The following is an 11048-nucleotide window of genomic DNA, read 5'->3' as shown; positions in this document are numbered from 1 at the left end:
TGCAAGAGTATAAAATATTCGGTTATACCCGACCTTAATCTTTTCTTACTTGTTTTTATTACCGGCTTAAGGGTGATTCTTGGTTACCATATTTTTCTATTCTGGTTTAGAAAAGAGAAGATTGATGAAATGTTCACTTTATAAACGGAGTTATGTCAAAGACAATGTCTCATCAGTAGCTCTTTTTCTCAGAGATCCTTTCCAGATCTCAATGTAATCAAGTTTCAATCACTGATAGAAATCACGAGCTTGAGAGAACCATATTCGGGGAACTGGACGAAAGAGTACAGACTGGATCTTAAGATTTTAGGTGCTACACTTGGCAGCATGTGTTTCTTCACTACGCACATGACCGCGATTACTGCCAAAGTATAGATCCGCAAAGAAGGCCTAAATTCACTAGTCGGCAGTACCTGGGGAAAGGATTAAGAAAAGTTGCTGACAATATACAAGTCATTCGGCTGGTCAGTCATTAACTACGCTACACCATAGTACTGGATGTAGTGGAATGCAGACGAAGAAGAGTCAGAGACGTGTCAGAACGCTGCACTCCGAACTATTACTCTCCTGTTTTCCTGACCTCTATTGAACTCGTACATAGTGAAGTCTACATGATTCGGGTTAAGAAACACAATCTGCAGGAATATTTTCGCAGAAATTTCACAGGTTAATTAACTCTGACTTATCGAAAACTATATGAGCAATTAATCCCCGCGTGACTCAACCACTTCTTTTCATTTCCAATGAATCCCATTCATTTAACACTCGTCGTCCTATGGTCCGACCCCGTCGAATCAACATGTTTCCTGGGCCTATCGCTAGATGACAACCGACTTGTCCCTTACCACCCAAGTCCGGATTAGATAACCGCTACAACAACAACAATCTCTATGTCTTACAAATATCAAGCAAAGATTTTGTCTCAAAATTTGTATTTCTAACCAAATTTCGTGTGTGGAATCGTTGCGAATGTTGGAAAAGGCTTATGGTGATTCTGTTTTATAGAAATCCAAGTAAACGAGTGGTACAAAGCCTTCAAAGATGGTAGAGAGACCGTTGAAGACATGCCTTTGACCTCTTCAAGTAATGAAAATATTATAAAAGTGAAGGATATGGAAGCCGTCAGGCAAGTGTTAAAGAAATGGCAAGAGAGCTCGACATCTCTTGCGACTGCGTTCGAATGATTTTGGATATTTTGGGTTTGATAAAGTTGAATTTTTTTCAAAAAGAGTACGACACTCTTTGGACAAGCTTGATCGTACGTATTCCACTTCCATATTCATAAAAAGCATTATAACTGCCGATCAGACATGGGTTTATGAGTTTGACAAGGCAACAATAATCAGAATGGAGGGGAAAACACGAATCGAAACCAAAAAACAAAAAAAAAAAAAACAACGCCAAGGCTGCTCAAAAATCAAGACGAAATTCATAGTTTTTTCGATTTTCGTTGTTTGGTGCAATGAATTTGTTCTGGAGGAACAGGTGGTCAATAGGGAGTTCAGTTTGGCCGTATTGAGGCGTTTGATTGAGAACAACCGTTGGAAACGTCCGGAATTGTGGAAGAACTATTCGAGGATTTTACACCATGATAATGCAGCATCGCATTGAACCACGATTCTGACCGAATTCGAAGTCAAAAACGTAAGGAATGCCATCGATCAACCACCCTGTTCACCAGATTTGGCTGCGTGTGAGTTTTTCTTGTTCCACAAACTTGCCGATCCATGGAAGTCGTTTTCAGTAAAATTGTAAATATTTGTTTTTTTTCATTTCCAGCCATTACATGACTTTTCACTGAATAATATAAATAATAAATAAGTTAATCCTTTTCGATCTTTCGTGCGCTCCAAGCGTTAAAATCAGTCAGTTTCAATATCGCATATTCAATTTGATTTACGTGCTCAAATGGTTTTTCGAAATATTTGCTTTAAGTGCAAATCGAAACCTTTGTCGGCGGAAAGCGGAAAGCAAATAAGAAGGTCATAAAATCACTTTCTGCTTCAACAGTACAAATACAGCAATAAAGCAGCGCCACATGCTCAACTGCCAATAGCGCAACAAAAACAACAAAAAGCCAAAGAAGACAGAAATGTTATAAGCCATTTTAACTGGCATGACATTGCAACAAATGGCTATTAACTGCACAAGCGCACACAATCAACTGACTTCCAATTGAATGACAAAAGCGATGAAACAATAAGAAAATATACTACATACATATTTCTTCTTTTCAGTTTAATATATGTATGTACTATAGAAGGGATTATAAATTACGGAATGATTAATTTCAAACGGGTTGTAGTAATTGAATTGGATGACATAATCGTGTATGTGTGGGCACAGTAGATACGGAAGTGATACCCAACACAGTGACTGTTTGTAAAGATACTCGTATATAGCCTGAACTTAGCTTGAATTTTGATTAGTCTTGGACTAACAGGGTTTGTACGGAAAGTAATAGGACTAAGTCGATTTAAAAAAATTGATTGAATCAATTGTTACATATAATTTTTACTCCTACTGTGTCGATGCAGAGCTGCCAGCGCGATTTCAAGCATTGAAAGCGTGACGGAAGGCATTCTCCGAAATAGCCTTGAGTGCCGAGATGCATGCTGCTTGGATCCCTTCTATTGTCTCAAAATGCTTCCATTTCCAAAAAAAAGTCCGAGGGCCACATCTGGACTGTAAGGCGGTTACGAAAGCGTTGTGATGCCTGGCATTGGTTAGGTAGCTGTTCACAAGAAAGGCGGTGTGAGCCGGGGCCTTATCGTGGTGCAATTTCCAATCGGCTGCGATGTCATGCCGGACCCATTTGTCCCTTAGTTTGAGTCTCTTGAGGACTTCCACATAAAATTTGGCGTTGGCGGTTTGTGCAAAAGGAAAGGAAAGGAAATCCGGGTGTTGATAAAATACTGGCGGGAAAAAATTCAATTGAAGCAAAAACTTGATTTGATGACGAGTTTCTGGACATGCCACAGGAAAATCAATCATCAAGGATTGGTATGCCAGGTTTAGACGTGGTGAAATGAGCACCGAAGTCGGTGAACGCAGTGGAAACAACTTTTGCTATTGTGAAAAAAGTGGATGAAAATGAAATCCGGGTGTTGATAAAATATCGACGAAAACATAAAAAAAGTTTACAAAATAATTTTTGATGATCGTGAAGTGAAGTTGTTCGAGATAGCAGATGCTCTAAAGATTTCAACTGACTGTGTACATCATATCATTCACGATTATTTGAGTATGAGAAAACTCGGTTCAAAGTGGGTGCCACGTGAGCTCACTTTTGACCAAAAGCAACGACGAGTTGAAGATTTGGAGCAATGTTTGGAGATATTTAAGCGTAAAAACGAGTTTTTACGTCGATATGAAACATGGCTACATCATTTTACTCCGAAGTCCAAACGACAGTCATCCGAGTGTGTCTATCAACCCAATCAGGAAAAATCCTTTTGATACCCCACAGTGTGAAAATAGATGAAGGCACATAATAAGCCCGTCCTCTCGGTATATAATGGTTTTGTTGAAAACTACCACCAGTGCGATAAATAGAAACAATAAATGGTAAAGGAAAGATGGATAAGAGTGCTTAATAAAATGTAAATTCAAAATTGAACGAGGGGTGTGACCCGGTCCATCTTTAGTGGAAAACCCATATCTCTGCACCGATTTCATTCCAACCATCCTGACATTCTTAGGTTACAGTGCTAATGCGTTGAACGAAATAGGACCATAATCACGCCTACTAGCCAATCAACACAATTTCAATTCCATCTGTTTCTTTCTCCTTTCGGTATAGTTTAAATTTGGCCAAATAGGAACAAAACTGTTTAAGCCTCCAGATATCGAATATGGGGACCCGGTTCTTATTGCTAACTTTTTACCAAAGAAGTTCAAAAAAAGTATTTTCTTTGCAATAGTTGAATGTTATGCTTTAAATAAGAGTGAAAAAAGCCCAAGTGAAAAAAAAAACCCATGGTTTCGAGAACGTTGAAAAAGTTTTTAAAAAGCATAAAGAAATCTACGCAAAAATTTCAAAAGACGGAAAAAGGCTATTCCCAGGAAATCTACAGAAATTTTGGAGTCTCAAAAAGGCTTTGGTTCAAGCAGAGACTTCAATACCAATAGAAACTGTGAGTGTTAAAAAGTTATTATTTCAACACCATTTTTATACTTGATTTGTAAAATCTAAGCTTAAAGATTTTGGTAATAAATAAATAAAACCAGTAGAACATTAGATATGATATAAAATCATAATGAAGGATATTTGATTACGCAGAAGTCTTCGATGGTATATGAGTATACAACAACATGGCGCACGTTACATTACCTACAAACACACTCAGGTATTAAGTGGGCATCTCTTCGCCAGTTTTATCTAAGATAACTTCTTCAATTAATTAGAAATTTAATACGAAAAAGGTCAATTAAATATAGCAATATCTGCAAATAATAGATATGGATTCAATGTACTTGATGAATAATGATGAAGAAAACATATTTACTAACCTGAAAATATTTGCATTATAATGCGCAGATATTTTGTGATAACGTTTTATATTTTCATTGAACCACTGAAAAGATCCATTACTTCAATCGTACATTGTTTATACAAAGCTCCAAAATTAAGTGTTTTTGATGGATATAAATATGCTTCCTGTTGAACGCTTCCTTCCGCTGAAGAGTTAGCAAAATATATACATACATATTCCTATCAATGTTTGTTCGCGTTAACTTATTTCTTAATACATTTATTTTAATTTCACCACTCAACCCGCTTAGTTTCGCCATTAGTTTATACAAATAATGTTAAAGAAACACAAAGTTGCGAAAGTAAATTCTATAAATTTAATTTTCAAAGCACAAATTAAAAAACCAATCCACGATAATTGGATTGTTAAAATAAACTATTGTGAATGTTGTAACAGCGTTGCACTCATAAGATTTTTTTGCAATCTGGAATATGCATATTTTTTTACATTCTGATATGTGTGGTTGTCGCCTTTTTATGTAAACCAAAACGATTTTCCAAATTTGTTATAATAAAATTTTAAATTTTTCATTAAATTACATGCAATTCATAAAAACATAAGCGATGTTATCGACTTCTTTTATTCACCATTGTGAATGGTTGAAGAATATGCCGAACAAAACAAAACTGCGTGAACACATGCTTGCAACAGGCCGTATTCAAATAAGCTAATAATTCAACACGCTAGCATGGATATTTCTTTAAATATAGCAACTGGACCACCTAATGCACGAAATAAATCTGTAAGTTACCACCGAAATTATTGAAATCGAAGATTAGTATTAATAAGCTTATATACCTCAGGTTCCTGCAAAAAAGAAGTCCTTTGCAGGTGCAACTTCGCGCAGTGATGGTGGCTTTGCGTTTTCATTTGGCGGAGCTCAGCATAAAGTAAAAGCAATTGTAGCACGTAAGCGTCCAGTTAAAAAGCCCCCAACAACTGATGATGGCAAAAAAACTACAGAAAGCCCCTTCGTACAACTTTCTGATAGTAAAAACTCGGAAAAGAAAAGTGTCACTACGAGCACAAATATTGTTGAATCGCCAAACACACAAAATGCGTTTGGTAAAATTGAGAGCCCCAAGTCGTCCACCAATTCCATGGATAATGGGCTCTTACTTAATATTGCCACGAATTCCGTACCGAGTGCGCGACCCAAACCAAAGCAAAAGCTTAGTCAAGCTGAGCGTTTGCGAAACATGGCCAAACAGAAAAGTGAACAGACAAAAAATAATTTTTCAAAGAAACCATTTGATAAAAATGTAAAGAAATCTTTCAATCAACGCAACAATTTTAAGCAGAAAATTCCACAAAATGATGAAAGTAGTGCCGATGTCCAAGAAAATGGTGCGAAGTTAGCAGCACGTAAAGCAAATGCATTCCGTGTTGTTAGACCCGAAGACAAATCAGTTAAGAAAGTTGGTCTCTTTGCTAAAAGTCCTAATACACCTATTATGGGCCAGCGTTTTGTTAAACCAATAGCGGAACGACTTTTTGATGGCACAAAAATTGATTCACTCGACATTCACCCACATGCGGTGAAGAATTTAGCAGACGTGCTGAGTATTGTTGAACTAACGACAGTGCAGAAGAAAACAATTCCCCTGGCTCTAGAAGGTAAATACTTATTCAATTAAAAAAAAATAATCAAACGATGATTATAATATTATTTTACAGGCAAAGACTTGCTCGTACGTTCGCAGACTGGCTCAGGTAAAACTTTAGCTTACGCTTTGCCCGTGGTCGAAAAGCTGCAGGCGGTGCGTCCAAAGATAACACGTGACTCAGGCGTATTGGCTGTAATCATTGTGCCCACTCGCGAATTGGCGGTGCAAACGTATGAACTTTTTCAAAAGCTAGTCAAACCATTTACGTGGATCGTACCCGGTGTGCTTATGGGCGGCGAGCGTCGCAAGGCAGAGAAGGCGCGCATACGTAAAGGCATTAACATATTAGTTGGTACGCCTGGACGCGTGTTGGATCATTTGCTGCACACCGAGACTTTTAAAGTACACAAAACCAAATTTTTAGTGTTAGACGAGGCAGATCGCCTATTGGAAATGGGTTATGAACGTGATGTGAAACAAATTGTAGAAGCAATCGATACACAACGTTCCAAACCAGCTGAAGATGGTACTGTTACCGAAGAACGTTTACAACGTTTATTATTATCAGCTACGCTCACTGCCAATGTGCAACGACTGGCTGGTCTCACATTGAAAGAACCCGTTTTCGTTGACAACAGCGATGAAGACGCCTCGAGTATACCTAAAACTAATGGCTATGCTAAGAGCGAAATTGAAGCTCTAACAGCGGACGTACTGGATGACGAAGAAGAGAATGGAATAATGACCATACCAGATAATTTGAAATTGCATTTTACAGTTGTGCCACCAAAACTGCGCTTAGTTACTTTGTGCGCCATATTAGCGCATGAGTTCAGCGATAAACAGCGCTTAAAGGCCATTGTCTTTATGAGCACAATGGAAATGGTAAATTTCCATCATGATTTACTAAATGAATTGCTGACACAAAAAGTGCTCGACGAAGATGACGAGGAAGTAATTAAGGAGGAGGACGAAAGTGAAGATGATGATGAAACACCCTTACTTAAGGGCTTACGATTTTTTAAGTAAGTTTTAAATGGTGAAATTTTTTGAAAAACACTTTTTGATTTCATAAATTGATTAGATTGCATGGCTCAATGACACAAACCGAACGCCAAGGTGTGTTCAATGGTTTTCGCGAGTGCAAATCTGGTGTGCTGCTCACAACGGTAAAATACATACGCGTATTTAATGAAATATACTTCTTTCAATATGTTATTTTTCAATTTGCAGGATGTGGCGGGTCGTGGCATTGATGTGCCTGAAGTTGATTTGGTTGTGCAGTATTCCCCACCGCAAAAGATTGCAGATTTCGTGCATCGGGTAGGACGCACAGCACGCGCCGGTCACAGCGGTAAAGCACTTTTGCTGCTCACACCCTCCGAGGCACAGTTTGTACGTTTTCTGGAGGATAAGCGCATAAGGTTCGCCTTACAAATTTAATTATGAAATAACTTTTTCACTTCACATTTATGCAGAATATCACAAGTTGATATGGACAATTATTTAAAGGCACTCACTGAGCATGACGATGAAGCGAACACAATGCAGGAAGCGGCTTCAAATCTGCAACACAAATGTCAAGAACTCATAGCTGATGATAAAGAAATGCATAGTAAAGCATGTAAAGGTAGGTGACGATAATTTATTGCTACTAGCTGTCAGTGTTTTTTTTTTTTTTTTGTATTGATTAAGTGAAGATAACGATGTGAAAATTTAAAAAAGTGTGTGCTGAAATAACGAAAAATTGTTATATTTGAAAAATATTAATTTTGAATGTATCCAATGCATGACTAACCACAAGTTTTTATTGCGAGTATGTTTACTTTGATGATATGTTGTATGCTGCTAAATATTTTTGTTGTGTGAGTTTTTATTTTGGTGTGTCGTGATTTGTGTTGTTTGTATTAAAAAGAAAACTTTCTAGAAAAAAATTCTATATAACATTTTAAATCCATCCGCCGTCAGCCTTCGTATCTTGGACGAAATTCTATTCCGCCTTTCCGAAAGAGCTTAAACCGATATTTAATATCAAAAACGCTCATATGGGTCATTTTGCAAAAAGCTTCGCTCTGAAGGATCAACCAAAAACATTTACGAAGAAGCATTCGGAACCAAAACCGGCGCCACCTACGAACCGCTTGACTTACACAGAAAGGTAAAGATACAAATAATATTAATCTTAAGCCTGCAGGTAATAATGAAACTTGCCTTTAATATAATACTCCTTTCTTATTTGTAGGGATCCCGAAAAAATTAAACAGGAAAAACGTGCCAAAAAGCGTATGTTCTCCACCACAGTGACCAACGAAGTACGCAATCCCAATCGACAGCAAAGCAATAAGCTGGTGAAAATGTTGCCAGCCTCCCGAGCACTTACCACATCAGAGTTCGACAGTGGCTTGCCTTCGCTTAAAAAACGGAAGAAAGCTTAACACCACTGTTTAAGATTTTTAGATGTTGGTAATTATTTATGTTTGTTTTTTAATCCGAACTAATATGTGTAATTTTGAACATTCGATATACTAAATGAAGATTTTGGTATGGAAATTACCGAAAATGTGAAATAAAAAATGTTTTATTATGTTTAATAATATCCGTACTTTTTTTTCAAAAGAACTTAGCCATCTTGGTGGCCTAGAGCGATCCAATCCAAATTTTATGACCATGTTTTGATGTCAACCGTATTTCAGCGTGGTCGTCCTGCATCGACCGGAATAAATGGTAATGGTGGTCTGAGCTATAAAACAAGTGAGGCAAAACTTGCCTTGCAACATGAGGCCGAGCATTGTCATAATGGAAAACGTGTCTAGTCGGTGGGTTTTGCGGCAATCGTTCGTTTGAATCTAATGAATTGTCGATAGTTCACCTTTAATGGTTTCATTAGATTTTAGGAGCTCAGAGCTTCTAATGCCAAATGCAGAGCACTACTTTTCCCCTTGCTTTGGCTCACTGTTACCAGTTTTCATATATGATTTTTTGCGGTTAGTGTTGTTTTAATTAAAACATTTTTCATCACCATTCATAGCAAAAAAAGCAAAGATTCTACGAAGTCTTTTTGGCAATAATCTTTATTGTGTATTTCTTTCAGTTTCTCATCCCCTAACTTTTTAGGCCACCCAGTACGTTCTTCGTCCTTACTCCCTTTTTCCATCTCTCACCCCAGGCGCATTAAGGAATCCAAGCAGCAAACTAATGGTGGAGACGTACGCTTGGCAGATACCTAATTTCGATAACTTGGCTTCTTTCTACAACACAAATGGTCGCTTGTTTAAGGCTGTGTAAAGTTACTATATATGTTAGGACCGATCTTTCCCAGCTAGACGGCAAGTAAAATCGTCTTCATTATCCTCTTGGGGTTATGGCCTCTACTATCGGAAAATAACTTTTAGTTTTCCGTATGTCTTACAGAATAAATGTTCTACATGCTTGTCCGTCCGCCTCTATTTACACGAATTTACCTCTCAGCTTTTGAGATATTGGTCTGAAATATCGCACTTGTCATTCTCTCCCCCAGAAAGAGCTCACTTGCGCCGATATCGAACCTATATGGCATATTCCTTCAATTGCTTTATATTAAACAAGTGGAGAAGGATGATGAGACGAGTTGAAATCAGGGTGATTGTAGTCTTGTCGTTGGCTACAATACGCTCGTAACTTCAAAACCAGATTTCTCATTACATATTCCTCAATTTGATTGGAATAGATGATATTAGTTCATTGTTTAATAAATTTCAGGTTTTAGTTTAGTCAACTCTATATTGAGTTATTTCTGAACACAAGGTAACAATACTCATAGATTTAGAGAGATATAAATGTGTACTATTTAAGAATTGAAGTTAAAAATCTGTGTTTATTTAATCAATCGCTTCGCCTGCTGTCGTGCCATAATCGTCATTGTTGTGTGAAGTGTGCTGAAAATTACATGCTTACTTTTCGGTCAATTCATTTACCGTCACTGGAACAGTGATGAGTTTTTGGGTACTCATATCGTTTGGTGGTCGGCAATTTTAAGGTTTCTGCGTTGTAAAACAGTTCTGGTTTCTACTTGCTTGAGCACAATAACGACGTTTACCCATATAAAACGAAGAACTGGAAGTGGCTGGTTGTACTTGTATATGTAAAAGACTCTGTAGATAAAATTAATGGCTACGTTCGCAGTTACTAACCTCAAGGAAAACGACAATGATAATTTTGGAAAATTATATTTTCATATTTTTATTAAGTACAAAGGCTGCTCCAATGTTTAATGACCCAACTATCATGAATCAATTTTCATGAAATACGAAGTCCATTTACCCAAAATCTACTTATATTTTGTACGGCTTTTGTGCTCTTATTATGCTTGTCGTGGGTTATTTGAGTCTTAGTTGATGCCTTATAGTAGGTCTGTCTGAAAAAGGCCTCACTCTTCTGTCTCGTATTAAGAGCTTCAACAACACCTATTTATACTAAGAGAAACACCCAAAAGGATATGTCCGAGACCTTATAAGAGATATATAAAAATCATCATTGTGACGACCTGAGTTGATTTCTTTTGCCGTCTGGCCGTCTGTCTGAATATGCGCGAAGTAGCCCCTCCATTTTAGAGATATTGATCTGAAATTTTCGCACCAAAAAGCTGCTAATCGCAACCGGCGATATCAGACCACAATGGTTTCCATACAAATTAACTGATTTGCATTAAATTTAGCACAGATTATTATCTAGATCAGACCACTATATTTATACTATACTTTTTTGAGATTTCTGAAGAAACTCTGGGTGCGTCAACAAAGAATAAACCCTTCAACTGCTAAATCTAAAACTCTTAATTTATTTTCCAAAATCTATGTCGTCCCCCTCAAGGTAATCTCCTTGGTTCCAATACACTTGTGTCAACATTTTCCCAATCCTCGAAAGAGTT

General features: G+C 37.3%; 1 protein-coding gene across 1 annotated transcript; it reads left to right on the top strand.

Moving 5' to 3' along the window:
• The first annotated feature begins 5184 nt into the window (after positions 1-5184).
• Positions 5185-8736, top strand: LOC120782582 (probable ATP-dependent RNA helicase CG8611). Its single transcript, XM_040114929.1, has 8 exons — positions 5185-5277; positions 5339-6152; positions 6213-7167; positions 7227-7311; positions 7376-7566; positions 7621-7772; positions 8111-8300; positions 8385-8736. Exons 1-8 carry the CDS (start codon positions 5224-5226, stop codon positions 8575-8577), a joined length of 2634 nt encoding a protein of 877 aa, XP_039970863.1. The 5' UTR covers positions 5185-5223; the 3' UTR covers positions 8578-8736.
• Positions 8737-11048: the final 2312 nt, after the last annotated feature.

Source organism: Bactrocera tryoni, chromosome 1 (genome assembly GCF_016617805.1).
Source record: "Bactrocera tryoni isolate S06 chromosome 1, CSIRO_BtryS06_freeze2, whole genome shotgun sequence".
In the NCBI taxonomy this organism is placed as follows: Eukaryota; Metazoa; Arthropoda; class Insecta; order Diptera; family Tephritidae; genus Bactrocera; species Bactrocera tryoni.
The sequence above is the reverse complement of the archived record's forward strand: the minus strand, read 5'-3'. Positions and strand labels throughout refer to the sequence as shown.